Source organism: Brachyhypopomus gauderio, unplaced genomic scaffold (assembly GCF_052324685.1).
Source record: "Brachyhypopomus gauderio isolate BG-103 unplaced genomic scaffold, BGAUD_0.2 sc49, whole genome shotgun sequence".
NCBI classification, from domain to species: Eukaryota; Metazoa; Chordata; class Actinopteri; order Gymnotiformes; family Hypopomidae; genus Brachyhypopomus; species Brachyhypopomus gauderio.
In genome coordinates this window covers 2,580,179-2,598,954 of record NW_027506874.1, presented here as the reverse complement: position 1 = coordinate 2,598,954, position 18,776 = coordinate 2,580,179, and the positions used below count along the sequence as shown (strand labels likewise).

General features: G+C 41.6%; 1 protein-coding gene across 3 annotated transcripts in view; it reads left to right on the top strand.

Moving 5' to 3' along the window:
• Positions 1-4,547: 4,547 nt before the first annotated feature.
• The window catches only part of mybpc2b (myosin binding protein Cb), a 44,563-nt gene continuing 30,334 nt past the window's right edge, over positions 4,548-18,776 (top strand). For 2 of the 3 annotated variants that reach the window (XM_076986746.1, XM_076986744.1), the window contains exons 1-6: positions 4,569-4,666; positions 12,823-12,843; positions 15,437-15,454; positions 17,064-17,123; positions 17,794-17,942; positions 18,634-18,751. In XM_076986746.1, the coding sequence (XP_076842861.1) occupies positions 4,645-4,666; positions 12,823-12,843; positions 15,437-15,454; positions 17,064-17,123; positions 17,794-17,942; positions 18,634-18,751 (388 nt within the window). In that variant the 5' untranslated portion in view covers positions 4,569-4,644. Of the gene's footprint in view, positions 4,667-12,822; positions 12,844-15,436; positions 15,455-17,063; positions 17,124-17,793; positions 17,943-18,633; positions 18,752-18,776 lie in introns of all 3 variants that reach the window. The other variant, XM_076986745.1, reaches the window with a different exon arrangement.

Here is an 18,776-nt window from a genome sequence, read left to right as displayed (position 1 = left end):
CAGGCGGGTGGAGCCTATGATCCGCCTCACCTGATGGTCATTTGTTTGTCTATATATGTCTTGTCTTTGTACCAGTTGACTGCTGATCATTACATCCTTAATTCGGATCGTGTCGGGATTTTGGTTTGCGTGTGACAGACGTATTACGCCAGCATAATGGATGCGCAGTACCAGCGCGACGAAGTGTGTGTGTGTTAGAGGAAGGACACAGAGACAACTCTCTTCCTGGGCAGTCGGTCTTTATTCCTGCACACAATCAGTAGTAACTTTTTCAGATGCGGCTTTCGTACCCTTTCTCTGGCAATAAAAACATTTATGTCTAGTGAGTGATTTCAATGGCAGAGTCTGCTAGCATAGCGTGGTAAAGTCTCGAAGGTTTTAAACAACCAAAACACTTCGCTACACAGAAAAATCTCATATTGGTTCGATGCTACTAATGTTAAAGAAGAGCATGTATTAAACCTATAAGTTATTAAATTATTATCTGACTTGAAATGGTGAAATAATTTCTGGCGCTCAATTTCACGACTCACCTCTGGCGATGTTCTAAAATTCTGCCAGAATACGGAAAGCCAGAAGAACAAATGATGCGAAAGCAGTTACGTAGCTGACTCGCAGGATGTTGTTATTGTATAACAGAAATATAAAACTTGTAATGAACAATGAAAATAAATGTTAGAAAGAAAAAGGGAAACAATTAGATTTGACGGACTAACACCTTGTAGTTTTGGCTGAATTAATTCATAAATCGCTAGGCACATTTTAAACTCCGTTACATGCGCACGTTATACATGAAATGCCCTCTGGCGGGGACCTGGCCTCCCCACCGTGACAGAGTCCCCCCCCAAGAGCTTCTCTGGCCAACTAGCACGGGCCTCCCCGGTTGCCTCGGCGCTGTACGATGCGGATGATCCCTGTGAAAGTCGGTGAGGAGAGAGGGGCCCAGCACCTGGGAGGCTGGAATCCATGAATTCTCCTCGTGACTGTAGCCAACCCAGTACACCATGTACTGTATCCTCCTTCTTCTGCGCCTTTGAGTCCAGCAGCCGCTCCATGAGGTAGGCAGGACCATCAGACAGCTGCAACGGGGAAGGCGGAGCTGTGGTCACCGTGTCCTCCAGGGGACTCCCTTTGAACGGCTTCAAGGTGGACACATGAAATGCGTGGGAAGCGTGCCTGTCTTCGGGCAGGCTGATCTTGTAAGTCACAGGGTTAATGCGTCTGAGAATGATTTATGGGCCCGCGTACCTCTCCCTCAGTTTACCTCTTCTGCCCAGGCGTCCATCCTCGGTGGACACCCACACCATGTCTCCCACATGATAGGATGGGGCCTCTAAAAGCCATCTTAGAAAACTTGTCTATGACCACTAATATGATAGTATTACCCTCCAAAGGGGGGAGATCTGTAATGAAGTTGAGAGCAATGTGTGTCCATGGCAGCTTGGGGCACAGGGAGAGAATGGAGCTTGCCCGCTGGAGGAGTGCGTGGCACTTTACATAGCGCGCACACAGCGCAGGAGGCTACGTGTTTCAACACGTCATGGTGTAATTCGGGCCACCAATATCTGGCTCCCAGCAACTGAGCCGTCTTGGAAGCCCTGGGATGTCCTGTTCCCACCGATGTGTGTGCCCAGTTAATAAGGGCAATGCGCTGTGCGGGGGGTATGTACCTGCGACAACTCGGATGAGGATTCGCTGCAGCAATCGCTCTGTCGAATTCCCATTCCACAGCTCCTAAAAAACACTCAGGTTAACACCGGCTTATCACGGGTAGACTCCTTGCTGCCCATTAGGCTCCCTCGAGCCAATGATGCCACTTGCCGAAAGCCTTACTCATAGCCAACAGCTCACGGTCCCCCACACTGTAATTGTGCTCTGCTGCGGTTAGCTTCTTGGAATAGAAGGCTATCGGACTTAGTGAGCTGTTTTTCTTTGGACGCTGCGATAATACAGCACCTACACCAGGTCGTGTTATGGAGCGGGGATATCCTGATTAGCCCTGATGTTCGAGCTCTCAATGCTTGTGGATTGCGCAAACACACAGGGGAAGGACCGAGTGCCACAGAGAGGTGCGACCCATTTTAACAAGCAATTTAACAATCTATCACCGGGTTGTGCAGTTTTAACCAGGGGAGACCAAATGTAACTGAGTGACGAGCAAAGGGGAGGATGTAGAAACTGATCTGCTCCTGTCGACCTTGAACATAAAGTGTGATGGGTGCAGTGCGAAAATAAATAAATCCTCTGCCCACAGGCCATCCGTCCAGTGCCTGCACGCGTCGGGGTTCCTCCAGTCTTCTCAGGGGTATGCCTAGCCGGTCAGCCACGCTTCTCCGCATTATGTTCCCCGAGGCTCCTGAGTCCACTAGCGCAAAGAGATCCAAAGGCATCGCCCCGTGAGACACTATAACCTCCCATGTCAATAAATTGCCCATTAAGGATTTACTCACCCGAGCGCGTCCCCTCCTGGAGTTGGTGTTCCTCCTGGGGGGAGCAGTCTCGCCCCTCTTCATTGGTTCTTCTGGGGGCATCTCACGGGGTGGCACTGACATGGGAACCTGCGGGGTGATGGATGGCAAAGCACTTCCTCTCCTCTCCTGAAGTAGCCTATCAAAAGTTATGGTTAGGTGCACTGCGTGGTTAAAGTCCAGATCCTTCAGACGACAGGATAGCTCGGCCCTTAGCTTGGGCCTCGGTCCTGCCAGAAACATGTCCGTTAATGCGGTGTCATTCCACCCTGTGGCCAGAGTGCGGGATTCAAGGGCGTGATCTGCTGTGCTACGGACGCCCTGACTTTGCTGCAGCAGGCTTTGTCCACAGGCTCTCCCGGTCTTGAATTCTTGAACAAAAGTGTCATAATTATTCATAAAAGGCACATTACCAGTAAGCTGGGCTGTGCCCCAGTCCAACTATTTGCCGGTTAGGCGCGATATCAAAAACATGACTTTCTCTGAGTCCCCAAGCTGCGACTGGTTGGTAAAGTACAGCTGGCATTGTACTAAAAACCCCTTGTACCGATCCCCTCCATACGGCTCGGGAGGGGCGATGGGAGCTCTGGCTGGCGTGGTCCTCACTGCCGTCGCCTGTACAGACAAACTTTGCACACAATCCTGTAAAGCTGCTTTGCGACAACTTGAGTTGTGAGCGCTATACAAATAAAAAAATAATAAATTAAATAAAATAAAAAAACAAGTGGTTAAGGTAGCTAGAAGTGCTAGGAGATCCTGAAGTTCCTGCTGCTGCTTACTAGGAGCCCTCCCTTGATGAGCAAGGATCTCCAAAGGAGAGGGCTCCTCGCCTTTTGGCCACACCAGGCTGCACATTCTGTGACGCGGGAGGCGAGGGTTGCATAGAATGGTCTTTATTCTTCATGAAAAAAGAACACTAAATAACAGCAAACTGAAATAACTGCAGTGCAGCAAAACAACAAAGTGTCCGAGAACCATTAGTACAAGCAGGAAAAGGAGGTCCAACGTTGAACTTCCAACGGGGCAATGTGCAGCACTGGACCGAACGACCTGTGGGTTTAAAAAGGGTGCACAACATAATAATAGTGATTGGGACCGGGGGAGTGGTTTGGTGCTCGGGGGACATGCGCCCTCTGGCGGTGACCCGGCCTCCCCATGGTGACAGCTGAATTACATCTAAATGATATATAAATGCCATATAAATCCCATAAGCTATTGTTAATGCTCTGAATTACATATACATGCCATATAAATGCCATAAGCCATTGTTAATGCTCTGAATGACATATAAATGCCATATAAATGACATGAGCCACTGCTTTGAATTGGTCAAGGGTCACTAAGCTGTCTGACCCCAGAACACTGAGGAAATTTGGCAAGAGCTTTGGCACTAAAAGATTTTCCACAGAATTCAATGCAGCCATAGCTGTAAATCCTCTGTGACTGCGAGTGTGGTGACATGATCTACAGTGTGTACGCTGAGAGGTTCCCTTTCCTGGACAACATCCAGTCAGATATCTGGGATGGAGGTCCTGGCTCTGGAAGCTCAGAAAGCTCTGAGCCAGAGAGATAACGCAAGACTCAGGATGTACAAGAGGCCAAAGGTATATACTCAGCTAAGAACCAGACAGAATCTCCAGTAGGTGTGAGAAACATCATTCAAACAAGCACAGGGACATGGAGGGACAGGCCTGGCTGCTCTGTACTAAAGGACATGAAGGACAAACAACCCAGAATGATGTGGCAGTTTTCCTGAGAGTGTAAAGATGATAGAGGTTTTATTTTACACCTCAGACAGCATGGAGGAAAAAGCAGAAATGGTGAGAGAGAGTTAGAGAGAAAGCTGTCAGAACATGGAGAGATGGTAAATAATCTTGTGTAAAACTCCGAGACCACTAACGCCTTCCTGCCATCCCAGTAGAACCCACTTCTGTCCCTCTCTTTCTCTCCCTCTCCTTCTCTCTTGCTTTCCACACCTCCCTTACTCCCTCTCTCTCCCTCGCTCTCACTCTCTCTGTTCCAAAATATTCTTCTTGGACTTCATGAGGGGTTTCGGGTGTCACGCCCCACCAGGCTTCCCTGTATGTCTCTGGAATGACAGAGAGAGTGAGAAATAAAAGGCAGGAGAGGCAGAAACCATCAGTCGAGTGAAGACACGCGAGAATCAGCCAGCAGGATGCCTGAGCCCACAAAGAAAGGTATCTGCACTTTACCCAATATTACTATAGTTCCTGTTAATGTTAATATTATTAGTTTTGTTGTTGTTGCTGCTTATATTATTAGCAGGTCTGTATCAGTATCAGTGATGATATAAACGAAGAACATTTGTAATAATATGTTGAGCAGCTTTGGCAAATCAGTCAGAATTTACATTTTTTTTAGCTGCAGAACTTGCAGCTTCTTCCAAGTTGTTTTTGTGAGACTCATGCATATGCCTGGGAAGAGGTCTTTAAACACACACTATGGGGGTGTATGTGTGTGTGTGGAAAGGTGGGATTAGGAAGTGGTTATGAAATGGCCATTATCAAAGGTGAAGCATGTTAAAAGTACATTACACAAGATTACACTTGTAAGATTAAACTACATACATATAGTATACACAAATGAGATACGCACACGTGATACATATGTGTATACATACACACACACACATGAGGTCCAAAGAGAAAAAAGAAGGGAGGGGAGGAGAGGAGAGAAGAGGGGAGGAGAAGGGGGCAAAAGAGGACCGAGAAACAGGAAAGGTAAAGGCATTCAGATCGTAAAACAGGGTGATGAAGTGCAAGACAGGTGGTTAACTTGCCAGTTTTCATAGAATAGTCTCTCTCCTTCTATCTCTTATCTCTACTTCTGTCTCGCTTCCTCTGAAACACACACACATTTCCTCATTAACTCACATGCATGATGCATACAATAAAGATTTGACAATGAGACCTATGACAATGAGACCTATGCTGCTGAATGAGATAATTTTGTCCATTCTACTTTAGTCCTACCTCCAGACGTGGTACACCCCATGATACGTGCTAGTTCAGATTGATCATTACTGATTAGTTGATATTAAATTAATAAGGAGGCACACTCACCCACCACAAAAACAACACTGAGATAAACTCACTTATCAACACTGCAGTTAGTATTTCTAAGAATTATAAATTTAATACCTTTGTTTATTGGGAATTTCAAATTTTAATATTAAAAGATTATTTCTTTTTTTTTTCTTTTCTGTTTCTGCAGTTCTCAAACCTACGAGATGTTTATGTGACAAAGCAGCACTAAAATGTTTGATTTACCACAAGGGTGTGTACAGGGCAGGAGAAGGTTTAAAATACAACCCTTACTCTCATCTGCCCCTTGACCACCTCTAACATTCTAAGTTACTGCTCAGAGTAACATGAGCCTGGGGGGGGGGGGGGGGGGGGGTCATACTACTCTGTAAACTCTTCCGTCTTTAGTGCATATGTGTCTGAAAATGCTCTAACAGTGCTGAGCCCCCACTGACCTCCAAACCTCTGGCACAGGGATATAAGCCCACACTAAACCTTGCATACTACACACTACATATTCTAGTGAATTTACATGTTACAGACTATACATACTAGATACACTACATACTAGAGATACCAGAGACTGGACAAATAAACACAAAAGTGCTTTGTCATCTACTACAAGAATTAATCCTAGCTAGTAATAATAGGTTAGATACCTATTACCATTGAACTACAGTAATGTTCGATACGGGAGTCAATACTGCTAGACACATGAGTCACTGGATTTAGATACATGTATAATACCAAGGAATAAATGTTAGATTTATTTAATCAGGTGAGTTCACTACTGCTGGTCTCTGGCCGATTGAACCGATTATTGAAATGCTATTTGAAAAGTTCTTTTGTAGAAATATTTTATAAAGGCAGTGGCTGGTTTTACCTTAATATAATAACCCAAGCCTGTAAAATAATTACCCTAACCTGTAATATAATTACCCTAACTTATATATATAATTACCCTAACTTATATATATAATTACCCTAACCCTAACCTTAGCTTCTTTGCTACTCAATTACTCAAACGTCCCAGCTACTATTTTATCTTAATTCCAACTGTGTACTGCTGTTCAGGGTGTTAGCAAAGATGCACTAAGCTAACACGACTGGGCTTTAGGTAGAAACTACTCTAACACCGTTGGACAGCAGGTAGAAACTACTCTAACACTCATCTTGAGACCCCCCCCCCCCCCCCCCCCCCCAACACTTACCTACGCATGAGAGTGTGTGTATGTGTGTTTTTGTGTGTGTGATTATATATATATATATATATATATATATATATATATATATATATATATATATATATATATATATATATATAATATTCAAAATATTAATGTGGATGTAAATGTAAATATTACTAATCTCTCTTCCTCCCTATTGACCATCCCAGATTACACATAGGGCCTATTGTTATATATATTACTAATATCTTTTGCCTCCTATTGATCCTACTGGATTATAACCCCCCCCACCATGACCTCTACCCTTTATATGAACACACGATCTGCTCCCCCATGACCTTCATGGTGGGCTATTACAGAAGTGTGACCAAATCTCCTCTGTTCCAAATTTCTACATTACCTCTTCCATCTTAGGAGGTTCTACCATCCATCCAGACATATAATATATCATACAAATGCCATGATGCTCACACTTCTGTAGCAGTTTATCTTCTCACCAGCCTATCAGAATATACCCAGTGATTTACACACACACACACACACACACACACACACACACACACACACACACACACACACACACACACACACACACACACACACACATAACTGTTTCTGCACATGTTACTTATCAGGTGTCATTTGAGTCTGGTTGGAGATGCGTAGCTGAAAATAGTGTGTTTATGATGACATCATCCTCCTGGTAGATATTATGTACCACACCCACACAGGAAACATTTATCTCCTTTAACACTCAGTAAAACAGTCACAAACAGATATTTGCTGTTTTATAATAATAAACATAATAATAACAATAATAAAACTGAGGTTTTAGATTTCAACATTTTAAGGTGATTCCATATTTTTCTGTAAAGCACTTAATGCATTATCAAATATATAAAACAATGTATGGGCCTTGTTAACCAAGTTTTTAATCTGGAGCTGTAGGATCCTCTAGGGATTTGCAGTATGGGTTTGGGTAACCCTAAGCCCATACCTAGGGATTTGCAGTATGCCTAAAACAGGTGAAGGAGTCAAGATTACATCATTATGTCTCAGTGCTAGGACATTAACACTCTAGGACATTAACAGTGTCAGCTTGAGGTCTCCTCACAGAGCATGACCAGCATAACTCCACTGAGTCCCAAATGCCACCACAGAGTAAAAGACTCTGCAAAATAGGCAAGGCAACTATATTATATATTATATAGCACCTTTCATAAACACTGGCAATTCAAAGTGCTTTACACAATAGAAGAAAGAAGATTATTACGACCCGAGGTCCATCACCTTTGATGGTTGAAGATGGAAGATGGTTGCCAACAAATAAAATAAATTTAAATTAAAAACAAGATTTTAAAGGAATAAAAAAAGAATTTACAATTAGTTTAATAATGAATTTAAGTCTCTTCAATCTCAAAGTCTCTCCTGTATTGTACTGGTAACCAGTGTATGAACTTAAGAACAGGGGTGATGTGATCACTTAATTTGCTCCTAGTGAAACTCTAGCAGCTGCATTTTGAATCAGCTGTAGCCGTTTGAATCAGCTGTAGCTGTCTTTAGTGACAATCAAACAGCTGCAGCTGACAATAGTGCTGTAGATTACCAGAACTCAGGTCTATCAGAACTCAGGGCTATCAGAACCAAGGTCTGTGAGGTCTATGACAGCCACTAAAGAAGACTGTGGTATGAAGAAACTCAAATAGGCTTACAGACATTCCTTAGTGTTGTGCAGTTCAGGAGAGATTGATAGGAAAATACTATACAACATTATTATACAACACTTCCTATATACCATTACTATAACAGTATAATATAACACTACTATGTAGCATTATAATATAACATTATTATAAACAATTACTATATAACTATTATATAACATTACTAACAATTATTATATAATATAGTGTTTAACATCATTATTAAATAACATTCATCCAGAGTCTGGTCAATAATTTACATCTTTATTTATACTTTATTTATTAATACTTTCAGTTTAGTTCCAAAATACTTCAATATAATTCTCATTAAAATTCCCAATACAAGTGCTTTACATAGAGAGGGTTATATATTAACAATTTTTTAAATCAAATACCATAAAATATAAAATGAAATAACCTAATAAGTAGGCCATCCGAAACAAATATAATAAAGATTTTTTTAATCACTATTTCAGAGCTTTTGAGCTTCATCAGAAATACCCATAGTCCCATATATATATATATTAAACCTGGGCCCGCTTCACCCCCCCCACCCCCCCACCCCAGCGTCCTCTCCTAATAATCTGCATTAAAGAATAAAGAAAAAACAGAGACAACAGTATAGCTTTAGAAACGCAATAAACAATAACATTTGTACTAGATAACTTCTTAAGCAAAATAAGGTTCCAACAAAATAAGGTTCACAGCTCCGTGTTCCTCGGTAGCGGAATATGTAAACAACGCGCACGAGGGCATCAAAGGAATGAATCGAAACTAGCTAGCGGCGGTAGGCTAACGACAGCTAGCGTCGCCACAGTGGGCGGAAATTATCACACAGTTAAGCCCGCCCACTAAGAGGGAAGATATGATTGGTCAATTTTACTGTCATTTGAAACTGGTATTATGCTGAGTTATAATTGCCAGGCCCTCTGTAAACTAACAGCGGGCATCACAGTCCTGATAGGGGGAGACACAGGCTCACAGGCTTCCACTTAACCCCTCACCTTCCAACACAGATTGAATAGACACGGGTGAATAATTAATTTGCTTATATTTTTGTAATTGTTTAGATGTCGATTGTAAAACTGTAAGTAGATAAAATTGGATAATTATATATATATAATGTTTTAAGTATATTTTAGGCCCTCTGAGAGGGCGTAGAGGGCCCTGACGGTTCCCCACTGATATATATATATATATATATATATATATATATATATATATATATATATAAGCCATGTGTACAGCCTGAGGAAGCAACACTTTTTTTACACCTCTCCAGAGATGCTGTAGAGGCCAGAACTCTGTGGTATGGAGTCACGCTGAGATCAGGAGATTATGTGAGCTCCCCACCCCAATAGGGTCTAACTATGAATAAGCTGCATTAGCTTATACACCAGGGAGTTAGTAGAACACACTCATACTCTTCCTTATACAGTGAGAAGGAACTTGCTAATAGAGTGAGAGACCTTAAGCTAACACACAGCACATAAGCAGGCAGACGCCTTCACTTGGAATGGTATGTGATCAGAGGCAGGGTGAGATCTCTCTACTCCAGGGACAGGGGCTTGCAGCGATTAGCATGTGATTAGCAAGAATAAATGACAGACTTGCATTTAAAATATCTGAGTGCATTATGAGATGGGTTAACAAAACTCTATTGGTAAACCCGGGTATGAAAGCCTGTGTATTTTGCAGAAGAGGCTGTTATTTCTGAAGTTATGTACTGCACAATGACTCATGTATCTGAATTATGTTATGACCATTTTTTCTTAAATGTTAATCCAAATAAGTTAATATAAGATACAGAATAAGAAAAAGTGAAGAGTTGAATCTTTAACAGACACAAGGGCACATGCAGCATGACACCATACCAGCTATGAGCAACGAAGAGAAGGGACAAATCCTGAAAATGTGCAGTTTGCACCTGTGCATGGTGTGTGTGTACAGAGAGAGAGAGAGAGAGAGAGAGAGAGAGAGAGAGAGTGTATGTGTGTGTGTGTGTGTGCGCGCGCATGGTGTGTGTGTGTACAGAGAGAGTGTGTGTGTGTGTGCAGGTGTGTGTGTACAAAGACAGAGTGTGTGTGTGTATGGTGTGTGTGTACAGAGAGAGAGAGAGAGAGTATGTGTGTGTGTGTGTGTGTGCATGGTGTGTGTGTACAGAGTGTGTGTGTGTGTGTGTGTGTGCAGGTGTGTGTGTACAAAGAGAGAGAGAGTGTGTGTGTGTATGGTGTGTGTGTAGAGAGAGAGAGAGTATGTGTGTGTGTTTGTGTGTGTGTGTGTGTGTGCAGGTGTGTGTGTACAAAGAGAGAGAGAGTGTGTGTGTGTATGGTGTGTGTGTAGAGAGAGAGAGTATGTGTGTGTGTTTGTGTGTGTGTGTGTGTGTGTGTGCATAGTGTGTGTACAGAGAGAGTGTGAGTATGTGTGTGTGTGTGTGCATGGTGTGTGTGTACAGAGTGTGTGTGTGTGTGTGTGCAGGTGTGTGTGTACAAAGAGAGAGAGAGTGTGTGTGTGTATGGTGTGTGTGTAGAGAGAGAGAGAGTATATGTGTGTGTGTTTGTGTGTGTGTGTGTGTGTGTGTGCAGGTGTGTGTGTACAAAGAGAGAGAGAGTGTGTGTGTGTATGGTGTGTGTGTAGAGAGAGAGAGTATGTGTGTGTGTTTGTGTGTGTGTGTGTGTGTGCATAGTGTGTGTACAGAGAGAGTGTGAGTATGTGTGTGTGTGTGTGCATGTGCAGGTGTGTGTGTACAAAGAGAGAGAGAGTGTGTGTGTGTATGGTGTGTGTGTAGAGAGAGAGAGAGTATGTGTGTGTGTGTGTGTGTGTGTGTGTGTGTGTGTGCGTGCATAGTGTGTGTACAGAGAGAGTGTGAATGAGTGTGTGTGTGTGTGTGTGTGCATGGTGTGTGTGTACAAAGAGAGAGAGAGTGTGTGTGTGTGTGTGCAGGTGTGTGTGTACAGAGAGAGAGAGAGTGTGTGTGTGTATGATGTGTGTGTACAGAGAGAGAGAGAGAGAGTGTGTGTGTGTGTTTGTGTGTGTGTGTGTGTGTGTGCAAGGTGTGTGTACAGACAGAGAGAGAGAGAGAGAGAGAGAGAGAGAAAGAGTGTGTGTATGGAGTGTGTGTACAGAGAGATAGGAGTGAGTGTGTGCACGTGTGTGTGTGTGAGAGAGAGTGTTTGAATAGAATCTGTTCTTAAGCTGTCTGCCAGAGAACCTCAGGTCCAACAGACGATGTCACGTGATTATCTACATAACAGTAAAGCTTGATTTTAGAAACATTCTATAAAATCTTCATATATTAAACATTGCTGACTTATAGAATTATAGGTCTGGACCTTTAGCAGATGTGTGATCTCTCAGTTACTAGAGTTCATTCATACATGTGTGCATGAAATTTACATTTGAAGTCTTCCATTTTAATATGCATGCTATTTGAGTGGTAAGAATTGCACTCTATGCAGTGATAAAAAAAGGAATATAACATTTAATCCGATTTAAATCTACATTTCCCCAAAACACATCTAAGGACCTCAAAGTACCAGACATCACCCAAGCAACACCAGACCAGGGTGTTTAATTCAAGTTAAGTTTGGGTTAAACTCAGATAAAGGTTAGGGTTAGGGTCTGTGACAGGGCTTTGAGATTCACTGATAGACAAGTTTCTTTTACCCAGAGCAGCTCTACCCTAGTTACCACCTAAGGAGAGGAAAAGATTCCAACCTTAAGGTCAATCGTCTTCTGCTGGGTTAGGTTACGTGCTCTCAGTCATTCGCTCTCTGATCCTGAGCTGGTGTCAGGTTTAGGAATTAGGGGTCGTGAGGATCAGTTGTCCACTAAATTGGACAGAATGCAACTATATTTATCCTTCACCCCAAAGGAACACCATTAATGTGTCTGATCCTAAATAGATGTCAAGATTTTGCTATTTGTAAAAGTTATAATTTTTAAGGAACTGTCTCAGGTGCGGCATCTTAGTGTTCCAGGCATAGAAATTGAAAACCTATTGGTTATATTTCTATTTCGCTCGATACAGTATAGACAGCTGCAAACCTGCAAAGATTTCATCAAGATTTCATACATTTCCATCCAGTCCTGAAGTGCATTTTCAAGGCTCAATCAGGATATGTCTGATTTATTAAAAACATCTTCATGAAATGTCTCTACTTCTGCTTCCATAAGTATGCATTTGAAATGTCCAGTAAGCTACAACATGACTCAGTAGCAGGGATCCTTTCTACCATTAGCTAAATGTGTATGTTCAGTATGTCCTTATGTTCAGTCTTCACTTCATAAGCTTACATGAATAGAAAATAACCTGCATAATTTTAACTTTCATGAATAACTTCATTATTATTACTGTGTTAGTAAATGTTATAATAATGATAATATTGGTGTTTTCCTCATCACTGTTTCTCTATTTTAGACCCAGAAGCACAACTAGAAGGTAAGCTCGTGTGTGTGTGTGCGTGTGTGTGTGTGTGTGTGTGTATGTACTTGTGTATGTAGTTATTATGTGTGTATGTGTGTGTGTAGACAAGTAACATTACAGTGTCAGTATGATTTTCATTAAGGCCTAACCTTATTATTAATAAGGTTATATTAATGTTATATATAACATATATTTCATAGATGAGTTTGGGGCCAAGTGTAAAATATGGGATACATTCTTCAGAGGTTAGAGTTAGGGTTAGGGTTGGGTAAGTTTAGGGTAAGGTTAGAGTTAGGTTAGGGTTGGGGTTGGGTAAGTTTAGGGTAAGGTTAGGATGGGTTAAGGTTAGAGTTAGGGTTAGGGTGGGGTAAGGTTAGGGTTCAGGTTTAGGGTTGGGTAAGGTTAGGGTTATGGTTCAGGTTTGGTGCACCTGCACACTGTAATTTCAGGGTTTAAGCTACAGGAGGAACCAGTTAGGTTAAGGGATCCAGAAAAAGATGGTTAGGGTTTGGGGACCAGGGGGGAGATGGTTAGGGTTTGAGTTGGAGTTAGTTAGGATACGAATAGGGTTAGGATTAAGGTTGAGGTTAGGATTAGGGTTATGGTTGAGGTTAGGGTTAGGGTTAAGGTTAGTGTTGGGGTTGGAGAAAGAAACAGTTAGGTTTGGACACCAGAAGAGAGATGCTTGGGTTTAGGGACATGTTCGGGTTAGTGTGAGGATTAGGGTTAGGGGATTGGTTAGGGACACAGGCTTATGTGGAGGAGTGGAGGAGAAGACCTGTAGGGTTTACAGAAACTTTAACGTGTTTCTCTACATGTTTGAGACCTGTTCTACATGGGTGTTCATAAGCCTTTATGTGTGTGTGTGTGTGTGTGTGTGTGTGTGTGTATGTATGTATGTATGTATGTGTGTGTATGTGTGTTTATGTGTGTGTGTGTGTGTATCAGAGATGCTCACATGTCATTTTTTTGCAAGTCCAAGTCAAGTCTCAAAGTCTTTGGTCTTAAGTCCAAGTCAAGTCCCAAATATTTGAGTGACACTTTTTTTTGCTTTACAGAATTCAGAAAACCTGTAGATGAACAAGGGTATCTATTTAGAATAGTAATTAGGCTTCTCAAATTTATTAGTTTGTAATGTGTACCAAATTAGCCTTGATAAACAAATTATTCAGACTTGAATAACTTTAAAATACAGTACGTTACAGCTTATTTTTATCTGAATGTAGAGGCCAAAACATTATATTAAATACCTCTCCTTTGAAAAATATCCAGTCAATACCAAGCTAACTGGGCAAACATTAGGTTGTTATAAGTAACACACTAACTGTGACGCTAAGCTTGTTTGTAGCAGATGCTAATAACCTTTCAGGCAGTGACTAACCTTTCCGGGTGGGTTTTCAGGTGGCGAATAAAATTAGATGTGGTGGAACCAGCGTCCTGTATTTTTATGCCACACACGCTGCAGTTTGCTGCTCTTCTATTTGCTACTTCTGCAAAAGTTTTTGTACCCAAAACTCATGAATGGTGGAACAGAAGCGAGCGTCTTCACCAGCGCCACCATGATCACGATGGTTTGTGGCGGGCGCATTTGTGTCACGTAACGTTACGTCAGCGGGAAGTGAAAAGCATACAGACAGGCGGAGAAGAGATTGTCAAATGAAACACAAAAGAACATTACAAATAAAAGATTGTTCACGAGTCTCAAATCACGAGTCCAAGTCAAGTTGGAAGAATGCAAGTCTAAGTCGAGTCTGAAGTCACTGTATATGCGACTTAAGTGTGACTTAAGTGTGACTTAAGTGTGACTCGAGTACGAGTCCCAAACTCAAGTCCCCATCTCTGGTGTGTATATATGTGTGTGTGTGTGTGTGTGTGTATATGTGTGTGTGTGTGTATATGTGTGTGTGTGTGTGTGTGTGTGTGTATTAGTGCCCCTCCTGCTGGGGTCCCAGTGAACTGTGAACATTTGTTTAAAAATATAAGCCCTTTAATGTCATGATGGAGTAAAATAAGTAGAGCTTCTTGTCCCTGTGCATTATCACAGGATCTGTGAATAAAATGTGTCAGTGTATTTAATTAAATACGTATCTGTTTAATGTGTTTGTTCGGTGTTCAACGAGTGAATGTTCAACGGTTGAGGATATGAAGACATAATGCCATTAGCTAATCACTGCATATCTTAGGATCGATGTGTTACATCATTAAATCCATTACTTCAGATCATTAATGTGATGAATATTATGACTTCATATCCTCAACCCCTGATGTTTACATACACAAACACACAGCAAACATCACAAACACACACACACACACACACACACACACACACACACACACACACACACACACACACACACACACTTATCCTAACACCTGTTGGTGTGCTTCAATCAGTGCATTAATCTATTATGTTTCTCATTGAATCTTTTAAACCAATGTGATTTTATTTTTTGAAAACATGTCACTAAATGGAAACTAAATGACATGAATGTAAAGTGATAATTGGGTACCCAATTTTCATTTTGCAAACCCTAAAGTAAAAAGTAAATACAAATGAATCAGTGAATTTTATATTTAATTTAACATCTTGTTCAATCTCCAATAGACCCGGAAGCAGAATATGGTGAGATAATATGCTATTTGCATGAGAAAGAGAAAGAGAGAGAGAGAGAGAGAGAGAGAGAGAGAGAGAGAGAGAGAGAGAGAGAAACCTAAACCAACCTAAACGTGTAAAAGAGTTGGTTTAACAGTTATTTGTGTTTCATGTACTTCCACTGCCTGGGACCAGATAGAGACAGACTGGTGTATTCATTCATTCTTCACTTTCTTCACTGGTTACATCAGTTTAATCATTGTTAGCTAAGGCAGAATCATATGTGACAAATGATCTGCATCTGACCCCAGGCAGATGGTACAGAGGAATCTTATCATGATCAATTCAGTGTTTATAAACATATATATATATATATATATATATATATATATATATATATATATATATATATATATATATATATATATATATATGCAATGTGTTTTAATAATTATATGTATAATAAAATATACATACTATCTGTATTTTACTGAATGTGCGTGAGGAATTTAGATGGTTTGTGCTTTACTGTGTGTATGTTTCAACCATCAGACCAAACCCAAGTCTGTCTATGGTAGTGACTGTGTGCCTGTGTTGCAAGAAAACCTGAGAATTCTGTTTTAACAAAGACACAGTGTCCCTGATGCGAAGCACCAACGCTATTTCAGGGGTAACAGTGCCACCTCCTGGTGAATTATATTAAACATGAGTGGGTGGGTCAGTGATTTAGTGAGTCAGCAAGTCAGTAAATGAGTGAGTGAGAGTTAGAGTTAGTGGGCGTGAGTGTGTGCGAATCAATGAGTGAGTGAATGTGAGTTAATGGGTGAGTGAGTGTGAGTTAATGAATGAGTGAGTGTGAGTTAATGAATGAGTGAGTGTGAGTTAATGAGTGAGTGAGTTAATGAGTGAGTGAGAGTGTGAGTTAATGATTGAGTGAGTGTGAGTTAATGAGTGAGTGTGAGTTAATAAATGAGTGAGTGTGAGTTAATGAGTGAGTTAATGAGTGAGTGAGAGTGTGAGTTAATGAGTGTGAGTGAGTGAGTTATAAGCATGTTTCATAAGGTGCTTCGTATCTAAGATGCTAACCCTAACCAACTCCTCTCGTGAGGTTCCTGTTAGTGTCAGCACTGGCCATGTGCGAGTATCATGTAACATGCAACCTCTCCTCTGGTAAAAAAATAAAAATGTTTTCTCAGGACTTTAACAATATTTTACTAAATACTGTAGTATTACTGTAGCATTAACTATTATTAAATACTGTAGTATTAACTATTTGTTTAAGCATGTGTAATATCACCATGCTGTTCAAATGATTTGGAATATACAAATTTGATATTTGTGTGTGAGACCTGATTAAAATTGATCATGTTTGTTGTGTGGGACCTGATTGACAGTGCTTGGATAAATCTGGTCAGTTGCCTTGTTGATTAAGTTCACTTTCACATCCTTCATTGTGAGCTATAAATGTGTTGGTACAGGTGCATATTACATATTACATAGGTACACTTGTGTATTATGTATTTGTTTCCTCTGTGTGTGTGTGTGTGTGTGTGTGTGTGTGTGTGTGTTTTGTGTGTGTATGTGTTTGTTTGTGTCAGACAGATGAATATTTGTTGACTTGTCTATTTTGTTTTTATAGAAAAAACTGAGCTGAGTGGTCTGTTTTTGGAGAAGCCAGAGTCTGTTGTGGCTATAGCAGGTATAAACCCCCCCCCCCACCTCTCACATACACACACACACACACACACACACACACACACACACACACACACACACACACACACACACACACACACTCACTCACTCACTCACTCACTCACTCACTCACTCACTCACTCACTCACTCACTCATTCACTCACACACACACACACACACACACACACACACACACACACACACACACACACACACACACACTCAATGATTGTGTTAAAGCAAACCAAATACATGGGCCAGTATGGTGTTAGTTGGTTAGTCTAACCCTCCACAGGACTGAATCAGCTCTAGTTGAGGTAGTAAATGACCTGAGATTGAATAAGGATACAGTCTTGGTTTCCCAACGATCAATTCTTGGACATTTACTGTTCAAGTTCTATATGCTTCAGTTTCCCCATGGTGCAGAGACCCTATTCTAGTCCTAGTCCTTAGGTCTAGTACACAGATATCCTCATGTAAGCTTATTTCAAATATGTTCTGAATAAAATAAGACCTTTAATAAAGAATTTGTTAATACAGAGACCCAGTGCAGCACTGAAAATTGTCAAGGTAACAAAGAGTACCACACATCACTCACGCAACGTGTTAAACGTGTGTGTGTGTGTGTGTGTGTGTGTGTGTGTGTGTGTGTGTGTGTGTGTCTCATGTCTAGGTAAGGATGTGCTGTTTGTATCTAAAGTGGATGCAACTAACATGGCAAAGAAGCCAGTTCTGAAGTGGATGAAGGGAAAGTGGTTGGACTTGGGCAGCAAGGCCGGAAAACACCTGCAGTTTAAAGAAACATACGACAGGAACACCAAGGTGAGCACACACTCACCTGTCTAACCCTCACCCTGGGTTATGACACACACTCACCTGTCTAACCCTCACCCTGGGTTATGACACACACTCACCTGTCTAACCCTCACCCTGGGTTATGACACACACTCACCTGTCTAACCCTCACCCTGGGTTATGACACACACTCACCTGTCTAACCCTCACCCTGGGTTATGACACACACTCACCTGTCTAACCCTCACCATGGGTTATGACACACACTCACCTGTCTAACCCTCACCCTGGGTTATGACACACACTCACCAGTCTAACCCTCACCCTGGGTTATGACACACACTCACCCGTCTAACCCTCACCCTGGGTTATGACATACACTCACCTGTCTAACCCTCACCCTGGGTTATGACACACACTCACCTGTCTAACCCTCACCCTGGGTTATGACACACACTCACCTGTCTAACCCTCACCCTGGGTTATGACACACACTCACCCGTCTAACCCTCACCCTGGGTTATGACATACACTCACCTCTCTAACGCTCACCCTGGGTTATGACAGCCACACATATTCAACACTAAACACAAGCTTTCTGGATGCTTTGTGTAATGTATTCTCTTTAAATTAATGTACTTTAATAATAAGTTCTAATCATTTGTGTCTGTGTATATTTGCATTTGTTTGCATGTGCATCTTTAATGTGCGAGGTCAGGTGTACACATACGAGATGAAGATTGTAAAGATTGTCAACGGTGATGCAGGGAGCTACCGGTGTGAGGTGTCCGCCAAAGACAAGTGTGACAGCTGCACCTTCGATATCTCAGTGGAAGGCAGGAAGAAGCACACTTACACACA